This window comes from Carya illinoinensis, chromosome 9 (genome assembly GCF_018687715.1).
Source record: "Carya illinoinensis cultivar Pawnee chromosome 9, C.illinoinensisPawnee_v1, whole genome shotgun sequence".
Classification (NCBI taxonomy): domain Eukaryota; kingdom Viridiplantae; phylum Streptophyta; class Magnoliopsida; order Fagales; family Juglandaceae; genus Carya; species Carya illinoinensis.
In genome coordinates this window covers 5,237,329-5,249,500 of record NC_056760.1, presented here as the reverse complement: position 1 = coordinate 5,249,500, position 12,172 = coordinate 5,237,329, and the positions used below count along the sequence as shown (strand labels likewise).

At 30.6% G+C, this 12,172-nt stretch overlaps 1 protein-coding gene across 2 annotated transcripts; it reads right to left on the bottom strand.

The window, feature by feature from the left end:
• Positions 1-637: 637 nt before the first annotated feature.
• Positions 638-4,876, bottom strand: LOC122276488 (probable mediator of RNA polymerase II transcription subunit 26b). Of its 2 annotated transcripts, none has more exons than XM_043086257.1 (9): positions 3,732-4,876; positions 3,376-3,444; positions 3,161-3,243; positions 2,511-2,563; positions 2,279-2,397; positions 2,127-2,154; positions 1,701-2,011; positions 1,534-1,624; positions 638-1,274 (listed from the first exon to the last, which is right to left on the bottom strand). In XM_043086257.1, the coding sequence occupies exons 1-9, from the start codon at positions 4,209-4,211 to the stop codon at positions 1,150-1,152; spliced, it is 1,359 nt and encodes a 452-aa protein (XP_042942191.1). In that variant the 5' UTR covers positions 4,212-4,876; the 3' UTR covers positions 638-1,149. The 2 variants fall into 2 exon arrangements, with proteins under 2 accessions (XP_042942191.1, XP_042942190.1); XM_043086256.1 differs by having other exon boundaries at positions 2,279-2,403; positions 3,732-4,874.
• Positions 4,877-12,172: the final 7,296 nt, after the last annotated feature.

Below are 12,172 nucleotides of genomic sequence, written 5' to 3'. Positions count from 1 at the left end.
TGCTTGCATGTGCTTCCACATGCACTGACTAAAATAATGAGGGTAAGAAGTAAAAATGGCTTTTAGACTATAGAATTGAATGTGTGTTGAACAGTCAAGAAGGGCAGGTGACAAAGACTCGTTCATCAGCTATAGACAGTCGAGACTCAAGACTTAAGACTTTAGGATGGGAGAGTGGTCAAAACGGTGCGTGTGGAACGACGCCATGGCTGAGGTCAGCTGAGGTTCCTAAAAGCCCACGGAATTAGACGAGAAAAAAAAAAAACAAAAATTACAAAAAAGTAGGTGTAGGTCCCGTAATAAAAGGACACCATTCTTTACCAACATTATCATTATATTATTATTATTAGGGCAACTACTAACGTCCCAAATCTTATATATTTTTTTTTTTTTTTGTGTCAAATGAATGCATGTGCTATAACATCTAAACGTTGACTTCTAGGGTTATGATTATCCTGTAGCAGACCTTTTTTTCCTGAAATAAATGTTCTCTGTCGTCCACTGTCCACATTTTCTGTATATATACATATACATATATATATGTATATATATGAACAGAGCTTTATTTCCTCTCATTAACAGCATAAGAAAAAAATAAAAAATAAGCTTGCTCAAGAAAACCACTTGATCCAAAGACTGAAAAGGGAATTTACCAAATGTGCATTTATTATAAAAGTTAGTGCAATCTGCATGAACATACACCCTAATCAATTCCCACAAGTTTACATACGGGAAAGAGTTTGCGAAAATGCACTTATTCTGTGCAAACTAACTACTATGATCCCATGGTGCTAAAGTCTTGATTGGAGGAAAATTTTTTTGACAGGTATGTCAATCAAATAAGCAGATGCAGATAAAGGTTGTCTACAAACATTTATCTCAGGACTCAGTTCAGACTTCATAAGCTATGACCCTCCTCGTTGGACAGAAAAGTCCCTATACCTTAATGTATTCAATTTAGCAAAAAAGTAAACAAATGTTGGTTTCCCTCTCAATCAGAATTGTCTTCTCCAGCAGAAATGGGGAAAGAATTTGTTATTGTCGATGCTCAGATATGTCAAACCAGAGTAGAGGGAGTTGTTTCTGTTCTTCCACCAACTTCATCATGGAAGAACTTGAACAGCTGAGTTTCACTTACGATAAAACAACCTAGCGCCGTCCATGTGCCCAATGCCGATTATGGTTCCCGGGTTTTACATGTGGATTTCTATGGCCAAGCCCCTGCTTCGGGAGATCTTGCAACTCCATAACCTGTATCGTCCGCTGCCTCTTAGCTGTAGAGGAAAAAAAAATTGAATTACAGCCTTAACAGGTTTTCCAAGAATCTAAACTCAAAGCTGACGAATAGGAAGGGAGGACTCCATCGTCAAATTATATTGTTTCCTAAGCTATTCAAAGTTTCCAAAACTCCCACTTTACACATTTTTTTATGATTTCACTAATTTCAGGAAAGACATCTGGCTCCAACTAAAATGACAGAGATTGTTAGGTATTAAATACTGAATTCTCGAAACTCTAGGGGAAGAGACATACCATTCTCAGCTTGTTGGTAACGCTCTTGAAGTTTTCTCTTGGTAGCTTCAAGTTTCACTTGGACTGCAACCTCATCTGAACGCTTGAATTTCTAGTTTAACAAGAAAAAACTGATCAGGAATAGCTTAAAAGCTACAAATTTAGTACCACAAGAGATTCCTACGTACATCTTGCTGATCACCCGCTGGCCTCTTCTGTATAGCAACCTTATCAGATTTTTGCTTGTATTTTGTCTCATTATTGACCATTTGTTCTGCACTTGGTTTGAGAGGTCTTCCAGGCCCATAATCAGTGTTTGATGGCTTACTTGGCTTCAGGAAGACTTCCTGTTTCTTCGCTTGATGACTCTTGTTGTCCTTTGCCAGCACATTCCCCACATTGGGCATCTGCAGTTTCTGCTTTGTACTATTTTGAAACTCTTGTGCTGGTTTTCTTCCATTATCACGGTTCTTGCTGAATTCCCCACTGTCTCGAGGATCTGAAACAACATTCCCCGTTCATAATCATGAATTTAAGAAGTGGGGAATCCAATTTAAGAACCGAGTGGCGAAAGCTATTTAAGATAAGCATAAGAGATTGCAGATTAAACTCACTTCCATCATCATCCATGCCATCAAAGAACTTTTGAGTAGCGCAGTTATCAGACACCCAAAGAAGCAAACTCCAGTCAGTTCCATAAACACTACAACCAGAAGAAGACATGTTTCCCAATGAACTTAAACAAATGCGGAAAAAGGTTATGTACCTGAGAGAGCTCCATTGATGTGGGCTGAGTAGCAAAGAAAACTCCTTCATCCAGTGGAGGAGATGGAAGCCCCTCTTCTTCATCAACTACAGACGGATTTACAGAATCTGAGGTACCTTCTGCACCTACAAAATCATGGATAAAATAAGTCCCTGAAACTAATTTTATAAATAAGATAATAACAGCAGGTCCATCTCAAGGTATAGTAGAATATTGGTAAACAAGTTCTTACCCGCAATAGTCGTCGTTGCACTGACCCACTCATCAACCATGTCTTTCCAACCGCTGAAAGTGACAAAATCAAGATTCGATATATTGTTAAGATTCATTATAAATAAACCAAGACAATTAAAGAACCAAACGAATGTAATAGTGGGTTAAGAACTGTCCCATAGATGTGCGGACAAACAAAAGGAGACAATTGTCGGTAATTCATTCCAACAAAAAAGGATTTTTGCCACCGGGCGGGTATTCACGTGCTTGTGAGAATGAAAGACAGAATGCATAAACACGACAAAAGCGGATGACGGCAACCAGCAACTGGGCATGGATCTCATTTTTCATACTTGATAAATGATGAATATTCGAATGGTAAAAGGCTTGCACAAATCGGTGTCGGTTAGCTTAATTAAGGATACGATGTGATTTCATTACCAAATCAATACCTGGCCTTTAATGCACCCTGAAGAAAATTTGACGACAAACACTGCTTAATGCTAGAAAGTGCAAAAGCAGATATGGCAATTAAGAGGAAGTACGCATAAAAACCATAGTAATGCCAAATGCAGGTTCAATGCCGAAAATCAATGATTAAACTCAATCATGCCAAATAAGCATAAAGGGCTGATGAAGTGCACTTGGCCAGAGAAAATAGTTTCATACTCGATAAGAGTCCGTGCAAGGTGACGAATCTGCTTTGATGCATACTTCCTAAGGCTATTGACAGCCTTTCCAATCTCAGTTGCCTGGCAAAGAAAAATTGTGTCAACCCGATACTGATCAAAATCTTTTGTAAAAACAAAAGCAACCAGACAACAGCTGCTGCCGAGACAAATAGCAAACTAATCCAATGGCCACAGGAAATATTCAAATCAAACCTTCAGAATATCCACAGTCAGAGCCATCAACTGAAGCCTCCTCAACGAGTCAAACAATACTGAATCAGGCTGCCCAACATCAACCAAAGTACCACAAATAAGAAACCAGAAACTCAACCAAGTAAAGGATTCTCAGGGGACCAGTCAAACAAACAATAATTCTTCAAAAATATTCAGAATCAATCTCAAAAACCCTCAGGACTGCAGGATAAAGTACTCTAATTCGTCATCAAGAGCATTTACAAGACCTCCAGCCTCTTTGCCATGCAAGTATCAAAGAACTGAACCAGAAAACATGAATGCTAACCTAAAGCAGATAAACAGACAATTTCAATTGAATTGCCGAAGACACATACCTCTTCTTCACTGTTATAAAGAATCTCTTTGATCCTCAAGACCTCTTCAACAATCTGAGACTCTTCCTCGATTTCATCAGTCAATGCCTCAGCATCTCCATAGCTGTAAGTGCTAACCCGTTTCATGTTCATCTCTCCCTGATCATCTCTACTGCTATTCACCTTGCTCTCCTTGCTACCCCCTGCCTCAAACTCACACCTACCTCTATCAAACCCACTGCTCTTACAACCTCCACCATCATCATCTTCCTCTTCTTCTTCACCACCAGGCACCGCCAACTCGACCCGGTCGCAACCCAAACATCGGGTCAGTCTGCACGAGAAGAGCCTCTCGGCGATTCGATCCCTCCGCAACCTGAACTCCTTGGGGCAGTCCGAAGCCGCCACCATGATCGCATGGTCGATTATGTCGAAAATGTCCGAATTCGCAGTCCTGAAGTAATTCCTCCAGTATTCCAATGACCCTGATTTCTTCGCCATGATTTAGCTCCGGGAATTCAAGATCAGAAAACCGGATTTCGGCGAAGACTCACAAACCAGATCAGATACTCATGTGGTTCTAATCTATCCAGAAAAGAAACTCGATTTTTAGAAATCACCTAGATATCGGACGGTACCTTCCGGTTGGTTTTTGAGAACTATCCAGACTTTTTTCCGTCAAAAAGAAGGATTACTATGGAGATTTGATAGCTCTCCTGGATTCAGAAACTTTTTTTTTTATTGCTTTTTTAGAATTTACCTTATAGTTTGTGAATTTTACGATGGTGCATGTATGATTGGTAAATGGATTGGGTAAAGGAAGGGTTTTGAGAGATGATCATGCACACAGAGATTAAAAAAAAAAAATCAACAAAAAAAGCTAATATCCCACAGAAACAAAGAACACGGTTTTTCTTGAATTATTGTCAGTGTCTATCCCGAACTTTCCCGGAAAATCTCCAAAATTTTCTCGAGAGAAACGCGAAAGACAACAAAGTAAATGGGTCAGCTATCACAGAAATGGAAAATAACAGACTCTCTCAATTCCCGTCTCAGCTTTGCTTTTTCAAACAAAGTACAAGGTGCTGCAAATAAAAAGTCCAATTCCCCCACAGAAAGAAGAAAATAAAAACAAAACAAAAACCACTATCCTTGAATCACTCTCCTTGAATAAAGCGAAAACAAATAATTTTTACTGTTTGGTTGGCTCAGTTTTTATTCTTATTTCTTATTTATTATTATTTATATATATATATATATTTTAAATTCTTAACTCTTTTTCGAGTGACCTTATTGGTTATAAAGTCACAACAAAATGATTTCTGTTATATACATATAGAATCATAGACGGTCTCTTTTTCATTGTTTTATTTTTAAATATTGGATCTATTGGCTGAATATAAGTAGATAGAGATAATGTGGTATTTTTATTTGTAATAAAATATATTATTTCTAAAATTATTTATATAAACAATATTTTTAATAATACGATATTCTATAATCGAGTATGTGTTTATATTTTATGACTATAATGGATAATTATTTAAAAGAGAATATTAATATTTTAAATAATTATTCGAGAATTATTAACAAAAAGTAAATTCAAAAGTTAAGTGATAAGAATGTCTTAGGGCTCTTCAATTTAATTAGTTGTTTCTATTACCCAATCCATTCATGGAAAACAAATTCATAGAAGACACTTGATATCTCATGTGTACATACATTTATGTAGGCTCCATGTGCATTCATTAAAGGATGAGATAAATAGAAAAAATGATGCTTTTTTATGTGAATGGTAAAAATTTGCCATAATAATTCAATCACCATCCTTTGCATATATGAATAGTATATTTGAACAAAAATTCTATGTACAGTCACTTTTATGTATTATTTATATATTTCATTAAAGTGATTTTTTTAATATAAGATAATTATTTTGACCAATCATATTAATTAAATATTTAATAAATATGTAAAAGTGATTGTATATTGTAAAAATTATATTTGAAACTAGCTTACGTTGATATGACGTGGCATCCACTTTAATTTTTTTTTTTAATTGCAAAATAATCGAATGGTGATATTGCCACCTCATAAGTTAGGAAGGTAAGGCAAGATAAAAAGTGTGAAAATGGGAGAATCCAGAAAAAATCTATCTACTTGCTTCGTGAGATTCTCCATATATCCCAATAGAATCATTACCCTTTTGAATCATTGAATGACGAAATGGTAATAAATTCATTTATTATCTTCATTCCCTATTTTCACTCTCCCTCCTCTTATCAATCTAATTAATTTATTAAATGATCTTACTACTCTCAACAGGATTTTTCCCATCAAAAACGGATATGCTCCATGTTATTTGTGGAGGATTTTTTCCATTAAAAAAGGATATACTCCATGTTATTTGTGGGTCCATATAAATACAAACGTAAATACAAGATAATGTATTCGTCGAGTTGTATGGATTTATTTTTTTAAATATTAGTCTCGTTTGATTATACAGTATAGATAAAATAAGATAAGATATTTTGTTAAACATTAAATAAAATATTATTATTATTATAATATCGATTTTGTTTTAAAATTTGAAAAAAATTGAATTATATATTAGATTTTATATGAAAATTTTAAAAATTTATAAATAAGATATTTTAGTTCTTGTTAACCAAACCAGCCTAAATGTTCGATAAATATTGTAACATATATTTGACACTTGTAGCTGCTTTTTATGAATGATATAGAATACTGGTCCTAGAAAATGCTGAATTGCGTACTTGTCCAGTTATACAAGTGATCATAGAATATTAAGGTCCTGTTTGACCATTTGAATTTTTCATTTCAAATACAAAATTTTTATTTTATCATTATAATTTTTTCAAATTTTTATATAAAATATAATAAACAATTCAACTTTTTCTTAACTTTTTCAAATTTTAAAATAATAATAATATTAAAATATTATATTTTAATATTTAATCTTAAAACTCAAAATTCTCATTTGAGAATTCTCAGTGGTCAAGCAGAACAATTATTTGTTTGGTTGTCTCCTTTCAAATTAATTATTGATTAAACTCACTACTTTTTTAATCTTTCATAAAAAAAGTTAAACTAAGCTCAATTTATTTCATATATTTTGATCTAAAAAATTAAATTCATCTCAATGAGATTCATAAAATATTACTATTCACTATTCAAATCATCTTAAAATCCAAACACAACTTAAATAAACTGAATGAACGAATAAGAACAATAAGACATGCACAAGTAGGGGTGTCAAAAAAAATTGGTGAATCTGTAAATTGGATTGGACCAAATCGATGAGATCTGATCAGTTCGTTATCAGTTTATTTTTCTTAAAATCAATCAAAATAGGTCCTGTGACGCCCCCAAATTCCGTTTGGGATCGGACGGACATTTGAAGCGTCAAGACATGCAACACAAGGTTACCTGTCCTCGTTCATGACATATAAGATGCAATATTTCTAACATGTATCTAACATTATGCAATATTCACAGCGAATAATTTTTTTTTTTAGCAATACTATGCACCAAACTGAAAATATTCTAAATACTTAAAACATACTTCATATATAAAGATCCATTGAATAACTAAGATCACAGCACTAGTCCAAAATAGTTATGATCCAAAAAGTACTGGAAATGCAACTCCATCGTACAAGTAGTAATTTAACTACTATATTAATATTAACGACGCACCGTCGTTCAGTCGACTGCGTCTAGTTGGTCAGTTCCTGATCCTCCTTCAGGTCCTGTAACAAGATCTACCATTCAAGAGAATGGTAGTTGGGACTACCACAGTGAGATTTGATTACAAATCTCAGTAAGTTAACAAAACAAACTTCCACACAGGCTAATGATGCATGGATGACAGTAAAATCATGAATGCATAATCAAATTCATAAATAATTGAAGCATAACTTGATGTACAATATAACATAATTGACATAACTTAAATTGAAACGTGAACTGAACTTGATTTGACATGAACTTGATCTGAAACTTGACTTAACATGAAAAATACATACTCCACAGTTGTTGTGGCCCCATGTATTCTACGTGTAAATACATACTTCACAGTTGTTGTGGCCCCATGTATTCTACATGTCACAATTGTTGTGTCTCACGTAGTGTATGTGTCACAATTGTTGTAACCCCATACTTAATGTGCCACAGTTGTTGTGGACCCCACGAAACTGAATGTAACTCAAGATGAAACATGACTGGAATACGGAAGGACTGAAGCCCTGACGTAACATAACGTGACTTGAACATAAATTGAAAGACATAACCAACTTGAGATAGAAACATTTCGTAATATGATATATAATAGACAACATACTTAATATGACATACTTATAACAGTGAATATTACATGACTTAACATACATGCAATAGATGGCATACTTAACATGGCGTACTTGTAATGTATAGCAATACATGACAGAATATATTATGTAACAGATAAAAACTGATGACAGAATAAATTCTATGTAATAGACAATTATGTGATAACTTGGCATGACATGACATATATGATAACACATATATATACATTGTAGTTCATTTACTTAGCACACATACATAATATATTGTTAGTAAGTTAAAAGCTAACTTACCTCGATCTCCGCATTTCTTATAAAACCTTAGGCTCGATTACGAGGAAAAAAGTTTTGAAATGGGCATGCAAAAGAACTCCTAAAAGCTGTCCGAGAGAGAGTGTTTGATATTCTTTTAATGGAAAGAAAGATAAGTTCGTGGGTGGTGGCTGGAAATACTTATGGACGAGATATGGAAGAGGATAAGGCTGGAGTTGAGAGTTGAGTGTAGATTTTTCCTACCCAAAATATCTATAAAAGACCATCTCAAGATATTTATATCCATTAATATCTACAAAAATCAGCTTAAGATATTTTTATCTAATAATATCTATAAAAATCAGTTCAAGATATTTTTACCTAATAATATTCACGAAAATTAACTCAAGATATTTCTTTTTTTTATCTAATAATATCCACAAAATCAGTTTAGGCTATTTTCCAAAAGTGGAGAGTAGACTTGGAAGAGTAAGGTGGCTAAAATCTTTCCATGTGTCCAATTAAAACTTTCTAACTATCTCCAATAATCAAAAACACACTTCTGATACCACAGTGAGTAATAACATTAACTATAAGATTAATAGAATCCTGAAGACTTATCGGGTCTTCAGGAGATTCCTAAAGCCAATACAAATTTTACCGTTAAATTTTTAGCGGGCTGTTACAGGTCCGGTTCTTTTTTTTTTTTTTTTAACCAGACCAGATCGGTTTATATATATTTTTTAATTTTTGTATTGTCTATAATTTTTATATATAATATATAATTATATATAAAATAGTTTAGTATTATATGATAAATTATTAATGAATATAATATTAAATTTTAAAATATTATATCATTTTATTTATTTTATTAATAGTTATACTAATATTATATAGTACGTATTAATAGTTATACTAATACTATATCACTATTATAATATATAATAATATATTACTATAGTTTATAATATAATTATAATATATTACAATGTAATAAATATATTATTACTATAGTATTATATATTATAATATATTATCTTATATAATCTATAATATAGTATATTAAAATTAAAAACCAGACCAAATAGGATAAAAATCGATAAAATTAGAGTACCTGAGAAACTGATGTGTAATTAAGTTTGAAAAATATAAAATTGATATATATCGATTTAGTCTTAAATTTTATTTAAAATCAGATTAGACTGGATTGATTACACACCATATGCACAAGTGATGCAACAATTTTTACAATCATATTTAAAAAATGAACGTATATATATATAGATCAGTGATATTAATTTTTATAAATTATTTTATAAAAATGTATAATTATATCAATGATGTGTATGTCTATAATTTTCCATCAACAAAACGAAATAATATATTACTGCGTTGAGTTTGCCAATTTTGGCGCCGCCGTGGGTTCAGGCGTTGACATTTTGGCTAACTATCGAATTGATGCAATAAGAGCATTCTCACCGTATTAGTCATTTTAAAAATTTATTATACTTTTTTATTATTATATATAAAACACAGCTACAATAAATTATTTATTATCAAAATTTGTAGTTTTTAGTTACAATATCGGTAAAGAAAAATTTAAATTTGGTCTATACTATATATATAGTAAATCTTATTTTTTATTTTTTTATAACACTCTCTCTTCTCTCTTTTTACATATACAAATTTCTACAAATTTTTATAAACTAAATAACAAAATGTGATAAAATAAAATAAACTAATAATTAATAATTAAAATATGATAAAATAAAATAAATTATTAATTAAAAAATTATATATTTTTTAAATTATTAATTACTCATTACTATATAATAAATAAATGGATATCCAATGTGGAGATTTGATGTGAATATTTAAAGTCAAATTTATCTTATATTATTTTATTGTTATATAATGAAAAATAACTATTTCAATATGAAGATTTATGTAAATAGAATAGTCATTATTTAAATTTATCTTACATTTATTAAAAATGTCAATTTACATATAGATAGTCTAACGAGAGTGCTATTAGGAATACCATATCTACAAGTTTTCTTATTATTTGTTAATTGTTTCGCGATCTACATAATTTTATTAACATAACTAATAATAATAATAATAATAATAGTTATTACAGCGAGCAAGTTTGGTTTATATATATTTTTTTTTCAAGTTATGTGTTTGTGATCAACTGACCAAAAAATTATTTTGAAAAATACTATTCTCACATAAAATTTTTATCAAAATTTTCTAACGAACTGCATTTTATTTTATTTTTATTTTTTTACATATTAATAGTTATACTAATACTATATCACTATATATTATAATATACTATAATATATCACTATATTATATACTATAATATATTACTATAGTTTATAATACAATTATAATATATTACAATATATTATTACTATATTATTATATACTATAATATACTATCTTGTATAATATATAATATAGTATATTAAAACTGAAAATCAGACCAAATATGACTAAAAAAGAGAAAAAATTGGAGTACCTATTTAGGATAGGAACAGATGTGTAATTATGTTTAAAAAATACAAAATCGATAAATACCGGTTCGATCTTAAATTTTATCTAAAACTAGATAGGATCGGACCGATTATACACCGTATGCACAAGTGATGCAATAATTTTTACAATCATATTTAAAAAATGAACGTATTTATATATATATCAGTGATATTAATTTTTATAAATTCTTTTATAAAAATGTATAATTATATCAATTATGTGTATGTCTATAATTTTCCATCAACAAAACGAAATAACATATTACTGCGTTGATGATGCCAATTTTGGCTAACTATCGAATTGCTGCATTAAGGAATACCATATCTACAAGTTTTCTTATTATTTGTTAATTGTTTCACGATCGACATAATTTTCTTAACATAAATAAATAATAATAATTACAGCGAGCATGTTTGGTTTATATATATATATATATATATATATTTTCAAGCTATGTGTTTGTGATCACTGACCAAAAAATTATTTTGAAAAATATTATTCTCACGTAAAGTTTTTATTGAAATTTTTTAGCGAATTGCATTTTATTTTATTTTTATTTTTTTTACTTAATGATGAAAAAAGTATTTTTAAATAAATTTGTGTTTCTTTATTTCTAAAAATGTATATAAAAAATGTTTAAAAATAGGAAAAAAATATTGACTGATCGGTAAGGATTATTGATTGTTGAAGTAGCATTGTCCTTTAATTTTTTTTAAATTATAGAAAACGTGTTAAGATTATTTAATCCTGTTAATAAAAATATAAATAAAATTATCCAAATAGATGTTGACCATATTTAGAATTGAAAGCAAGTTATATTAGTCACTCTTTTACTTTTTCTTCAAGAAAAGGAAGAAGGAAAAGAAAGGAAAATGGTGCGATACTTTGTTGAATGAGGAATGTTACATATCATCCCACATCACATATTTTATATATTAAAATATTATTTTTTATTTTTTTATTTCATTTTATTCTTATTAAACTTATTGAATTATTTTATTTATTATCTACATACTACATATTTATTATAAAAAAAATAAAAAAAAATTAAAATAAATATAATGTGTGAAGTGTGAAGATGACAAAAAAAATTTTTCTTATTGAATTGGATGGATTAGGAGCAGAGGACGAGTGCCAACATTGTAAACCCATGCGTGTAATGTATTGACAAAAACGCTTTTCCCGATATGATAAATGGATTATGGGACCCTCAACTCTTCTTTGAGGATGGGATAGGTGCCAATTTCTGTAATGTACACGAGACGTGTGCAATGATGGTTGCCACTCTCCAACTCATGCCTATCCATTCTACTTAAA